Genomic DNA, 14,127 nt, shown 5'->3' on the forward strand with positions numbered 1-14,127 from the left:
ACTCACCGGGCCTTTGAGGAAGAATTCTCACAGGAAACAGTGCAGTTCCTTATCTTATATTTGGTGGCTTGTTCATACTTAAGTGGTTCTCTAGTCTACGAATGATTGGAATTGTTAAAAGAAACAATAGGAAAAATAAATCTATTGTTGAAATCGATGTTTCAATGAGAGGATCTTCAGTGTGCATGACGTGGTTGCCTGTTTGTCTTTTGCCCTAGCACTCCACACCCGTAAGTGCGTACGGGTCGGTCAAAGCCTACCCCAACTTCGATGCTGACCGGGATGCTTTGAACATCGAAACGGCCATCAAGACCAAAGGTAGGCATTTGTAGTTGTCTCTTCATCCTGCCTCGAATCTCCATACATTAGGCATTCACAATTGTCTTAATGGAGCACATTCAACCCTACCTTACCCCATACCTGCTTGTTTTCATCCCTCCCTCCTTTTCCGCCTCTTCCCTCCTCAATTTGGAGAGAAGAAGATCTAAAACATGAGAACATAGTTTAACCAAATAGCATAGCAACATGGAAATTGGCCCAGGCTGAGAGCAGCCAGGACCTGGTCCCCCGGGTGTGCGCTTGGGGCCCCGCCCTTCCCTCTGAGGCTGCAGTGCCTCTCCCAACAAGGAAGAAGTTGGTCATGGTGATCCCTAAGGGCCTTTCTTTTTGTCCTGATTCCCCTTGAATTTCATTATGTTTGTTGGCAAAATGCTGGGGAAATTTTACTGCTTTGCTCTTAGATTGATCTAATGAGAGAAAAATTCAGACTCTTTTTTATTTTTGGTGACTCTACAAGTCACGCCACTCCTTAGGCCTGGAGCTGGAATTGGAAGAATTGTTGGAATGAGTATGTTTCCTCGAGTTTCAGGATGAGTAAGAGGACCAGGAGGCTAAAAGCCTCCCTATCTAACTCCCGCAGATAAAGCCCTGGATTGGATAGAATTGAGCAAGAGCGTGTTCAAGTCATCACGCTGTTCTCTGTGTCCACGAGAGTAAAAGTTCCGACTTTTGGGCTCATGTTAATGAAGCACGTATCTTTGGGGTTTCCCCATCCCCGGAATCCCGGGAACCATGGTGATCACTGTGGTGATGCTGTGATTTCTCCACTCGTTTCCCCTTCTGGACTTCCTCTTCACTGTGAGGATCCTTTATGTGCCGTGGTTTTAACACAGGGTGGGGAACATCCAGCCCAATAAGGCTTGCAAAATCATTTGGTCTGGCCCTTCCAATGCATTAATTAAATGTGTGACCAATTGTAGCAGGTTAATGTTTAAGTTAATAATTTTTTATGGCCCAAGAATGACGTTATAAATATCCAAATGGCTCTTGGCAGATAAAAGGTTCCCCACCCCTGTTAACAGGACCTAAGGCTTTGTTTCATTTGCCTCAGAGCAGCCTTGCGTTTCAGGGGGCCGCCGTGGGCACTTCCCAGAATGGCTGCCTGGATCACGGAAGGGAGAATAAGGAAGCGTCCGGATTTGACCTTTAAAAAGTCTTCTTTTTTTGGTGTTTGTAAATGACTGTACTTGTCAAAGGCCAGGTTGGGAAGCCAGGAAGTCACTAATCAGAAAATAAACTAAAATCTGCAGGGCTTATCTCAGTACAGTCAGTACTACTCAGTGGAGGGAGTGGATGAGAGTGTATGTGATCATGGGTTCAGATCTCGACTCTGCCACTAATTCACTAGCTATGTGACTGGAAAATTACTTAACTTCCTTAAGCCTCAGTTTTTTTACTCGTAAGTAGGACTCATCAAAGCTCCCACCTCACAGGGCTATTGTGAAGTACCACTTAGCATCTTTGCTTAGTGCCGGGCGTTTTCACATTGCTCAAAATAGTTTCCCTTAACACACACACACACACACACACACACACACACACACTCCACTTTCCTAAAACTCAGCCTGTCTTGTTAGTATTTGGGTGTGTCTACATTCCTGGGGCTTCCCATCATGCCATCGTGGGAACACACTCCAGGTTCAACAGTTAAATTCATCTGATGAAGATGGTGCCTTTCACCAGCTGGAGACAAAGACAGCTTTTATCCTTGCGTGAGAAAGCTTTTCGCACACTGGAATGTTAAGATTGCGCAAAGGAGCTCTGGTAACGGCTGAAACTCCCATGGCAATAAAAATACCTTCAGGCCCTTTCTAAGTCAGTAGAAAAAGACTGTAGTTTCTAAGCAGAAAGTCTGCAAGGCTGAGATTTGGATTCCTGCTTTCTCGTTTGGTCACAAGCAGCTGACATCATCATTATCCCAGTTACAGCTATTTATTGAGTTTATTGATGCTCCTTATGGGCACGCATTGCACCAAGCACTTTCGGAACTCTCATCGTAGGTGGACTTCAGATTCACCCTCTGATGTAGTGTGCCATCCTCCCAGTCCACGGGGACATTGAGGATTAACATGCTCTAGGTCTCTCGGCCTTGGTTCAAACGGGTTTGAACAGAGTTCTGCCAGCCCCAGGCTGTGTGCCTGAGCATCCCTATGGGACACCAACCTGCCAGGACTTTTGCTGAGGGAATGTCAGCCACAGAACACGGAATTCTATTGTTATCAGACTCCTGTCATATTTGTGGTCCTGCTTTAGGTTCCTCTCTTCTTCTCTTTCAGAGGTAAAGCCCAATGAGTTCTTTTAGGAACTAATTTTTTTTTTTTTTTTTGGTGCCTAATGATTTTACAGCGTAATTAAATTTTCTTGAGTTGTCAGTTGGTCCTTTAAAATAATTTCTGGATTGTCAGTATGTTTAAAACCTTAAATCCGCCTAGGCAACTATTGAGAAGGAAGACTATGATATGCATATAGAGCTCAGTGTACCAATCATGTGAGTGTCGGTATTGGTTATGATAGTGAAAAACCCAGATAGCTTCTAGCTGGGGGGTGACTTAGTAAATGGTGGTAACTCATGCTACATGACATAGAATGTCTGTAGAATATTAGAGACCAGAAAATAAAGTTTCTGAACAATTTTTAACATTTTTATTTGATGTAGTTCACATGCCATACAACTCGCCTATGTGAAATGTACAATTCACTATTTTTTTGTGTATTCATGGATTTGTAGTCATCACCATAGTTTTCCAACACTCATTTTAATATGAATTCACCATAACTGTGACAGTTGCATTAAAAAAGACAAAAGAGAGTATGTACAGTATGATTACACCACCACTTTATTTTATGTCAAAAAGGAAAAAAGGCATTATTAACTGATATATGGAGTTATGGGTAATTGATCCTTTTCCTTCCTTGTGCTTTCAATATATTCTGTATTTTTAAAATTGTCTATGATGACATATTTACCGTCATAATGGAAGGCATTACATTTAATTACGAGCTAAAATAAAGTTATTCTTCAGGAGGGTAAAATCCCTTTTGTTCCTTTTCCTTCCCTTTGATATTTTTAGACAACTAACACCACTTAACGAATGAGCTAATTAAGATCTTAACCCTCCCTTTTAGAATGCCTTCTCCCTTCAGTGTAATTAAGAAGCTGCGCCACACCTTGCCCCCACTCCCTCCTCAAACGCTTTACGGAGAGGACACCATGCTAAGTAATTGGTGTTTCCTTGACATGAAACGAAGGGTAAACCTCAAATGCTGATACAAACAAAAGCCAGAGGACCGTGAAAAGGAAAGATGACTATGAGGGCCTTCTCTCCTAGAAAGGGTGCCGTAAGTGTGTGTGCACACATGTGTGTGCACACGTGTGCGCCAAGTGCAGAGCATGCTGGGAGGAGCCTGCTCCATCTGACACAAAGTCTACTTCCTTGTTGTGTGAGCAGTCACCTGTGGTGGAGGGTTAATCAGTTGCTGTTAAACACAAGGACTGCAAACCCTGAGCAGGCCTGGAGTGGGGAGGATTACCAGCAGGAGTCGGCCTGGGTGAGATCTGTGGGCTGGCACGGCCCGGACTGGTCAGAAGGTCCCAAAGCAGCTCTTCCCCATCTCTCCCCCTCCACCTTTCTCATCTGTCGCCTGGCCTGGTGTGGCGTCTGCCCCTTTAATGGGCCTCCTTGCCTCACCCGTTGCAGATTTGTTCCTGTCTTCATTTCTAGGTTGCTCGGTGCCCCAAACAGAGCCTTTGCTCTGATAGGAGTGAGTCACCCCCTTCTAGAACAGCGATTGTCAACCTTTCTCAACTCGTGGCACATGAAGTAATTACTACAATTCTGCAGCATGCCACAAATACATTTTTGCCAATCTGACTTTAAAAGTATAATTTTGATTCACTCACACTGGACTACTATTGTCATTTTCTTATTTGACCATCTAAGGGAAAAGAGGTACATGTCCCTGACTAAATAGTCAGGTTTTGCATGTTTTAAAAAATCCTTGTGGCACACCAGCGTGCCTCGGCACCCCAATTAAAAACCAGTGTTCTAGAGGGAGCATTAGCCCGCTCCTGACATCCAGCTGGCTCCCCCTCACTCCTCAGCCCCAGCTGACACACAGCCTCTTCTCCAAGCTGTCTTTGAGGAGGAGGCAGAATCCATCATTTCTTGGTCTGTCTCATAATATTTTCTGTGCTCTTACTTAGCTCTTGTCACATTGTGTTGTCATTACTTACATACGGATTTATCTCTCCCACCAGAATGTCAGCTCCTTGAGGGCAAGGACTTTATTTCACTAATTGTATTTAATCTTATTTACACAGCCCTTGGGACTGTGTGAGAAGGTATACATCTCACCCGAATAGTCTAGTGCACACAGACACAGAGCACACAGTGAGTGCAGGGAGCGGGCCACACGGCTGGCAGAGAAGGTAGCAAAGAACAGTTTATCCGGACAGCATCCGACGAGGGTACCAGTCCCCTAGTGAGCTTTGATCTGTTTTCACAAAGTGAATTTAGCTCACTCTCCTAAACCTGCTTTGTTTCTAGTTTGACGGGGTCTCAGTAGTGCTTGGGTATGTTACCTACACCCACTGCACGGTTACTTGGTGTTATGCTCTGGCTTGAGGTAGACTGTACAATTACTTACCTTAATTCAATGTCTAGTTAGAAACCGAGTAAAGCTGTGCATAAGTAGTAATATTGCTTAATTAACAAGAGGTTTCGGAGACTTAAATCTGTAGGAGTCTCGTGGTCTAGATTGGCCTTGGGTTAAATATATACTGTGGCGTGTACAACACAGCTGTGAATGGTTTACCATATGGGTCCAAATAACTAGAAAGGAAAGTCAGCTAAATGAGAAAAGGATGAATCTAGACTACATCAAATAGATTGTAATTAGAGGCAGCACAACCCCGGAGTTAGTGTAAGTGCCAATAAACTGGTACAGCTTGGGTCTCTCTCTCTCTGGAAGGGGGTAATGAGTTGCCCTATTATTATTGCCAGTTTTGATTTCAGCAGTATTTGTGTTCTCCGGAAGGAATGCAAAAGCGGGTATGTTCTTCCCCCTTCTCAAAAGCATAAGTATAGAAGCGTAGCTGCAGCAAGTGTTTGCACATTTTTTCTTATGTTTGAAAAGTGGAACCATTTAAGATTTATTTCCGGCGTGGCCATAGCACCAGCAGCCCGTGCCAGTGGAGAGCAAGACAGGGCACGTGCTCTCGGGCTCAACAGCACACCGAGGCATATGCATTGAGTTGAAAGAGCTATTGGGCCGGTACTCTCTCTAGAAGATGCCAGGGGGCTGAGTGGCTCTGAAAAGTAGCTTCTCTCCTCTCAGAGGCGGGTAGGAGGTGAGGGCCCAGACCAGCAAGACCCCCTATGTCAGAGTGAGTGTCCTTGTGAGAAAGGCCTTGTGACTCGCCTGGCCCAGGGTGTCTCACGCTCCAGGAGGGAGCATTCCTGCAGCTGAGGCCTTGCCTTGTACGAATTTACTTTCGATGGAGTTCTGCTCTTACAACACTGCTGGGAACAAAGAGGGCCAGTGCTGAGTCACAGCCACCTGAGAGCACAGGTTTTCTGATTTTCTGAGTTCTGTCTACAGAGGATGGGGCTGGGGTGCAGAGGCCCAAGCAGAGCTAAGACGCTGGTAAACATGGCTGGAGGATCTGTGCTCCCTTCCTAAGTGGTAGTTCTCAAGGATTGTTGCCTGCCTCTCCCTGAGGAAATCCAAATACCATATCACCCAGGGATGATGGGAGGGTCCAGATCCGTCCTTCATCCCCTCCCTCCCTCCCTCCCTCCCTCCTTTCTTTCTTTCTTTCTTTCTTTCTTTCTTTCTTTCTTTCTTTCTTTCTTTCTTTCTTCCTTCCTTCCTTCCTTCCTTCCTTCCTTCCTTCCTTCCTTCCTTCCTCCCTTCCCTTCCCTTCCCTTCCCTTCCCTTCCCTTCCCTTCCCTTCCCTTCCCTTCCCTTCCCTTTCTTCTCTTTCTTCTCTTTCTTCTCTTTCTTTTCTTCTTAAGGTTGATAATCCGGAACATGGGGAAAAGAATAAAAGAAGGGACAGAGTCAGGGAGCTTGCCCGATCGGTCAGACTAGGAGGAGAGCTTTTCTATGTTAACTTTTGGGTTTAGTTCAGATCTGTAGAGTCTGAACAATATTTCTAGGATATTTATTGTGTAATGGGTTGAAGTGTTCTGCTTATGGGTTGAGCTCCCAGGGCCCCAGATTTTTACCTGGTGTCAGTGCTAAGTCAATAAACAGTCAGTTCACTGTGGGGTGAGTTCAGAGTAGGGATGTTAGGCCCCCTTGCATCTGTCCAGATTTTTAATTTTCTGTCCCCAGAGGCTGGCAGAGTAGCAGGCACAGAATGGTGCTGGCACTGTACGTATAGCCCTTCATTTGCGATTCTATTTGATTTGAATCCTGAGTGCTGGCCTGCTTTGTCTTTTTCTGCTGGTCCTGTAGAGCAAGCATGTCAAACTCCAAGGCTAACACGGGCCAAATAAAGGAGGCATGCGGCCCGCGGGCCGCAAGTTTGACATGCTTGCTGTAGAGTATTTCAGACATACTATTTTGCATGGAAAGCAGACAGGGGTCTAGATTAAGTATCCAGTGAGATTACCAAATCTAAGCATTTAAATCTTTCTAAGGGACTCAAATGAGGAGAGACCAGAGTAGAATGGAAATAGAAATCTGATTTCTGGCCTAAGCCTTCCTGGGTACTCAGCTAAATGACGCTTCCCCTGAGTGGGACCAGGTCCCCTGGCTGTGCCGGACTTGGGAGAGGGGCCGAGCGTCCCGGTCTCCTCCCACCCTGTGCAGTGCTTGTTTTCTGTCCCATCTCTCAGGCAACTGCCAGAGTTATCATGAAACTGGACTCTCTGCCCTAGTTTTTCATAGACCAAAACTGAATACAGGCAGGAGCCAGGCCTGCAGTCAAGAAGCTGAGTGGAGAAGGCATAGACACGCTCCCAATCATTAACCCAGCGGGTCCTTGCTGCGTCCCCATGGATTAAAATTTCTCGTGATCTCTGTGTTACAGGGTGAGAAACTGAGGCATAGGGAGTTCTGAGACTGTAAGTTCTGAGTCCCACCTCACTACCAGAGCGCGACATCTGTTGCCTCCACGTACACAGATGCCACCCCCTTTTCATCTGTTGCCCACCTGGATGTCTGGCTCCTGGTGAGCCTCTCTGGAGAGAGAATGCTCACTTCTGCTGAGTGATCCCGAGAGGTGACTTTGAGAGCAGGAATTCTGGCCAGACAGCTGGCTGATGGCCGGGAGGATACTTTTGGGCAACAGTGTGTGTGTGTGATTTGTTGCCCCTTTCCCACTGAGTTATTAATGACTATCTTCAGAAGAAAGTCTTCTAGCTCTTTCTGTTGAAAAAAACACACAACCCAGCTGGGTGGTCTCTTCGGTGGCGTGCATGGTTACTTAGTGGCAAATCACTGTCTACTGATTACTAAATGTGCTCATTTTTATGTTCTAAATAAGTTCAGTTCTGTAGATATATAGACACATTACTATCCCAAATCATTTGTAAGAACTGTGGGGGGCTGGGGAGGAGTGTGGTATAAAGAAGTATCAGTATAATTTTTAAGAGATACAAACATGCCCTGGCTGGGTCTCAGTTGGTTGGGCATCTTCCTGTGCACCAGGAGGTCACCGGTTCGATTCCAGTTAGGGCACATGTCCAGGTTGTGGGCTCAATTCCCTAGTAGGAGGTATGCAGGAGGCAGCCAATCCATGTTTCTCTCTCCCTCTCCTTTCCTCTTTCTCTAAAATCAATGAAAAAAAATTTTTTTAAAGGTACAAACAGGATTCATAAATAGAGGATGATGATCACATGTCAAATATTTATTTAACTCAGATAAGGCTGGTTCACGGGGAACTTGAGAGACTGGGTGTTTATAGGTGTGGAGTAAAGAATGTTGGAGGAAGATTGCTGGGCTGGATACCAGACCATTCACGTCCTGTAGGGCACGTGAGTGGGAGCACGCACCTGCGGAGGCTTGAATGGGCCTCTTGGCCACACTGGGAGGACTTGCTGTCTTCCTCTTGCCTTACTTCCAAGTTTGGATAATTTTCTGAATCAGGAGGCAAGATAGCCCAATTCAGTGAGCCTGGGTCTTTAACCCAGCTTTGAATCCCAGCTGTGCTGTGTGACCTTGGGGAGCCCCTGCCTTCTCTGAGCATTGCTTTCCCCCTGGGTAAAATGGGATTGACATTATCGCCCACCTCGCCTGGATGTGGTGAAATCACATGACAGGATTACATAAAGCACCTAGCAAAGTGCCTGGCACATTGTAGGTACTCAGTGAATGGTTTGATACGATAATAAATAAAATGTGTCCACACCTATGTAGATGTGGCCCTCTCCTCTCTCTGTGGCCTGCCTGCGACCTGCTGTAAAGATGATTTCTTCTGAGGTTTGATACCGATAGGCCCAGTCATCTAGGCCAAGTTTTCGCCGGGATCTAGATAAGGAGAAGATCTGGGCAGTTTTCCCTCAGCTCCTAATCAGTCGGTCCTCCCTTGAGAGTCTCCGAGCCCTTCATCAAACAAACGAGATCCATTTTCTTTGTGCAGTCAGTGTGTCTTGGCAGATGTGAGTCAGCATCCTGTTCAGAACGGCCTCTTGGTTCCTTGCCCATGGACAATGAAGACATTTTCCATGGGTGCCAGATGCCGAGCTGACTTGGGGTTCCACCCGCAGAGGGGAGGAGGAAGCTCCGGGAGGCTGATTTTGTGGTTTGGGATGCAACCATTATTTTAGGCTGCAAGTGTCCTTTATGTTTTAAAAATACAGCGGTGGTTTAAGGAACCCACCACCCCAGGCTCCTCTGCTTGGGCCCCGACGTCCGCAGCACCTCCCTGTGGCCTCACTTGATTGAGGTTGACTGGCCCTTGGGACAGTGGCTGGCCTTTCTGATGCCCAGCTCAGAGGGTTGGAAACAGCTTAGTTAACCGATGAGGACAGCTGACCATTTTCTTTCAAGGGATAAATGCTTACAGACTTCATGGTACTATTTCCCATGAGGAGCCAAGAAAGTTTGCCTTAGGTCCTCACCAATTGTGAAACTCTTAACCTCTATTAGTTTTGAAAATAAATTTCTAAAAATCTGCCTGGATCAAAGGATTTCTGTGTTCTCACCCACGTTCTGTAGGATTCCCCCCCCCCCCCCCCCCCCCCCCGCAACTCACTGTTTCCCAGTGTGCGCCTTTGCTTAGAGTACTTTGTGACCGTCCACATCAAACACAAGTACAGTGGGATAGGAAAGAAACATTACCCGGGTTTGTTGTTTTTTCCTTATGTTTTTGCCCGAGCCACACAGTTTTGTTTAGATCCTGGGCCCTTCCACCCAGCAAACACTTCCCTACACACTGGAACGTGAGCCATCTAAATAAAAAGTACAAATGCAGAGAGGCCGCGCCTCGGCCCCCGGGCATCTGCGCCTGGGTTACATTAGTTAAAGCTTTCCCTGCGGACTGCACTCTGTCCATTGTGGACGATGATTGTGCTGGTGTAGGGAGCGGAGTGTTCAGTCCTCATCCTTCAGCTGCATCCTGGGCAGGAATGGTGAGTAACCGGATGACCCTTGCAGCTTCCACCTGGACTGGACTGTTTTCCACAGGAATAAACTGCCTCACCCATCATGATGGCAGGTCAGGAGGAAGCAGCAGTGCTCTGGAGATAAGATGCTTAAGTTCCACAAACAGATATGTGAATTCTGGTGTCCTGACCCAGGACATGCCTGGAGTGGCTTCGAGTGGGCAGTTGATCCTGGGCTCCATAGTTCTTTCATCCTTCCAGCTCAATTTGAAACGTGCAGACAGTGGTATGGCAGAAATAGCTGACGTAGGTGAGGTGCTCAGAAGGGGGAGTAGGCTTCCACTTGGAGAAATATCTTCCGCTTAATTCCTCTGCATTAGCATTTTTGTCAAGCGTTGGAGTGTTCCCTGGTAAGGCGTCCCCGCTTGTCGGAGGCTGCATCGCAGCAGGCGGTGTGCTTGGTAAATAATTTAGGTAAAATGCATTTAGATTTCTTCAGACCACAGCAGCGGCTGCCTCCTACGTGAGACTCAGGTTAACTACCCGGGCTCTTCGTGGGGATTTCCAGTAATTGGATTGAATTCCGACTCACTGAGCCGGTGCTATGAACTGAAAAGCAAAAATCTGGTTGACTTAAGAGCATGACTGCACTGCAGTCTGTGTGGTAGACTCTTTTCAGGTGTTATTTCTTCCCTGGGTTGTTGGGACAGAGTTAAACATTTCTTTCCCTAAAATTATAGGCGACCCCGCACCTGACAGAAGCGGTTGGTGGAAGCGTACTTGCCAGTCTTGTACATGGGCAGATTTCTAAAGAGCTTCCAGTCTGCGCCTGATGCTCAGCCATCTCCCATGGTGATTCTTAAATAATCCCCAGTGAGGTGGCTGAAATGCTGCTTCCTGGGTCCAGAGTCCCAGAGAGCCTTTAATCAGTAGATCTCAGGTGGGGCCCAGGGCACTGTGTTTTTAGTAAGTGCTCCCGGTGATCCTAATTGAGGTGGGCCAGGCCACATTCTGACACAAACCTAACTGCATTTGTTCCCAAGAGAGGATCGTTTTTTATGGATCTGTGTTCTTGGTATGTGTTCAGGTCAGCAGCCCCAAATTGATTTCAGGAGCTATTAGAATTGAGGTTAGAGGATACAACTGTATTTTGCTGCTGTTCTGCATTTTCAGACTTGGGTAAGAAAGTTAAGTATAAAGCAAAAAAAAAACAAACATGTACATAATAAGTGGTTTTCCTAATTTAGAGTTAGAACCACAGAATAGAGACAGAGAGAGCCTGCTGGCCAGGGAGCACACGTGTGTGGTTAGGCATGCATGCAGGTGCACATGCCCAGACACACATGGCTAAAGTAGGCCCTGACTTCAACGAGTCTTTGGATAACTCTACCCTGCCCATACCTAACTGAAACTAAATATATGGAAGCTCGATTCTGTCTGTTAGTGTTTTGTGGAAGCAGAAATGTAGGTCATTATTCAAGCCCCTTACCTGTGCAGGTATGGAAACTGAGACCCACCAGGGCAGATGTTCATACAGGTGACATGTGCACAGCTGGGCCTCAATCTCTGAGTTTACTGTATTCATCTATCAACTAGGAAAAGAAATAGCTCTCCCCACTGGGTGATTACATAAGACAGTTGTTAGGATGTTTTAGAAACCAGAGAGAATTACATAGATCGGGCTCCTAATTATTTTGCACATCGTGTTTTATTAATTAATGTATTGTGAACCATTCCAGGAGTCTGTTGAAGTGAAATCACTAGTTGGTGTTAGAACAATGAATGCATGTTACTCACAGTGTATTAAAAAAAACCTTTTATGGTCATTATGATGAACTTTGAAGTAATGAAAAGAAAGAGAACTTTAAATTATCCATAATTCCATCACTTACATGACACTTAAAATTTTGGTATAAAAGCTTTTAGGTATTTTCTTATACATGCAATATGTATCTTACTAAAATTGGGTTATACTGGGTATACTGTTTTACAACCTGTTTTTTCATTTTATACTTCACAATATCTTGTGAGTATTTTCCCATGTCAATATTTTATTTTATTTATTTTTAAAATATTTTTATTGATTTCAGAGAAGAAGGGAGAGGGATAGAGAGATAGAAACATCAATGATGAGAGAGAATCATTGATTGGTTGCCTCCTGCACACCCTACACTGGGAATCGAGCCCGCAACCCTTGCATGTGATCTTGGCTGGAATTGAACCTGGGACCCTTTAGTCCACAGGCCGGCGCTCTATCCACTGAGCCAAACCAGCTAGGGCTCAATTAATATTTTATGGCATCATTTTAATTGACTATGTACTATCCCACTATATGAACAAAAAACATTTACTTAATCCGTCTCTTAATGGACATAGGTTTTTCCTCCTTTGATTTTTTGATATTATACACAATGCTGAAGTAAGCATCTTTGGAACTGAACCTCCCATACAGCAGTTGGGTTTCTATGTTGACACTGGATACTCCAAAAAACCAGAGCTATAGATGCTGCAGTTAACATACTGACTCACTTATTGGTATGAGCTCACTTTTATTTTTATTCCCAGAAATTCTAACTTTCTGCTTTTTGATCGTTCTAACATGCTTGAGAGTTGAGGGGGCCTCTGTCAGTCTGCTCATTGACTGCCTCAGAGCATCCCAGTTCTGACCTTCCTGTGGCTTTGGGACTCCTGACTACCTCTAGGCCAGGCTGCTTGCCATGTGACCTTGTAGGCATAGCTGCTCTGCTCTCTCACCCAAGAAGTACCTGTGCAGTTATGGCAAAGACTCCATTAAACAAAGTTCATATTCAGTTAAGAGAGAGACCTTTCGCTCTCTGAATTCTTAAAATTGTGCTTTCTGAAGGTAAATGGCCCGTTAGGAGTACTTCTGACATTGAATGGGAAACTTTCAGACACCAGAAGGCATTGCTTATCTGTGTAAATACACATGTTCCAATTAAAATAGGCGCTAAAATATTTTGGTGGCACTTCAGAACTCCCAATTTAGATTTAATTTAGATTAAAACACTTATTCTTTTTAATAAAGTTATAAAATTGATTATTAAAATTGCCTATTGAAGATGAAAAGCAGTGGAACATTTATTTTCCTTACAGAACAATTTAGTCTTCAATAAGTATGATTGTATTAATCAATTATGCTATTAAAATACAACTGTCATATTAAATATGACTTATTTGTCATGACAGTTCCTATAATTATAGAAATTATACCTAGCTGATTATATAGTCATACTCCTGCAATAAATATAAATAATTGTCTCTATTAATTCGGTTCCCAGTTACTGTCTATTAAATCCTCATTTAAATGGCAATTTGGGGACCTTCATTTAAAATCCTCCTACATCTTTGTGTTCCATCTGACTTCCAAAACCCCACAAATGCACCTCCTACTGTTGATTCCAGAAACCTATTTATGAATTAAACCGTTTTTTAAAAAATAAAAATATGTAAATGGTCCATTTAGGCTTGAGGTTTGAAGTAGTCAGGAAAAAAAAAGAAAAAGGGGTATACATATTGGGTGGAGGGTGCTGGCAAAAAGAGAGAGAACAAATTTTGATGTCCTGGCATTTTTGTTTGGAAAAGAGGATGTAAGTTTTTATTTTAAAAACTCTATTTAAAAGCTTCTATATAAGCCCAGAGGATTAGAGTATGTTGTTAACTCTTCATAACTTGTATTTCCATAGGGGTGGATGAGGTCACCATCGTCAACATTTTGACCAACCGCAGCAATGAGCAGAGACAGGACATTGCCTTCGCCTACCAGAGAAGGACCAAAAAGGTACGGACAGTTTGGGGGATGGAGGGCATTCCTTATTGAATTTCTTTTTAAAATCATGTTTGCAGCCCTTGCTTTTTCTTTTCATGAATTCTGGCTTGTACCAGCAAGCGCCTTCTGGAACCCTTGGGGATCCAAGGTTTCCCTCTTACATCCTTGTAAGAGTCACAACTTGCATACACGTGGCCCTGGAGTGCTTGGAGCCTTTACCCAGGGTGTGTGGAGGGGGCCGCTCTGGGAATAGAAAGTTAGAAAGCATAGGGAGTAACCATAACAGGTGCCACTTACTGAATGCCTCTGTCGCGCCAGGCATGTCGTTCTCCACACATAGCAGCAACTCGTTTCATCTTTATGACTTCTGTGGGCTCTTGATAAGATGTTTTTAATTTTTCTTTGGACACTAGCCTCCACCAAGCATTGATCCTGAGCCGTTCCTCA

At 44.7% G+C, this 14,127-nt stretch overlaps 1 protein-coding gene across 2 annotated transcripts in view; it reads left to right on the forward strand.

Moving 5' to 3' along the window:
- Positions 1-14,127, forward strand: part of ANXA2 (annexin A2) — a 43,861-nt gene that overhangs the window by 15,422 nt on the left and 14,312 nt on the right. For both annotated transcript variants that reach the window (XM_070421646.1, XM_070421645.1), the window contains 2 exons: positions 219-318; positions 13,598-13,692. In XM_070421646.1, the coding sequence (XP_070277747.1) occupies positions 219-318; positions 13,598-13,692 (195 nt within the window). The remainder of the gene's footprint in view (positions 1-218; positions 319-13,597; positions 13,693-14,127) is intronic.

Source organism: Myotis yumanensis, unplaced genomic scaffold (genome assembly GCF_028538775.1).
Source record: "Myotis yumanensis isolate MYYU_CA2020_CCGP unplaced genomic scaffold, mMyoYum1.0.hap1 SCAF_1, whole genome shotgun sequence".
Lineage (NCBI taxonomy): Eukaryota > Metazoa > Chordata > Mammalia > Chiroptera > Vespertilionidae > Myotis > Myotis yumanensis.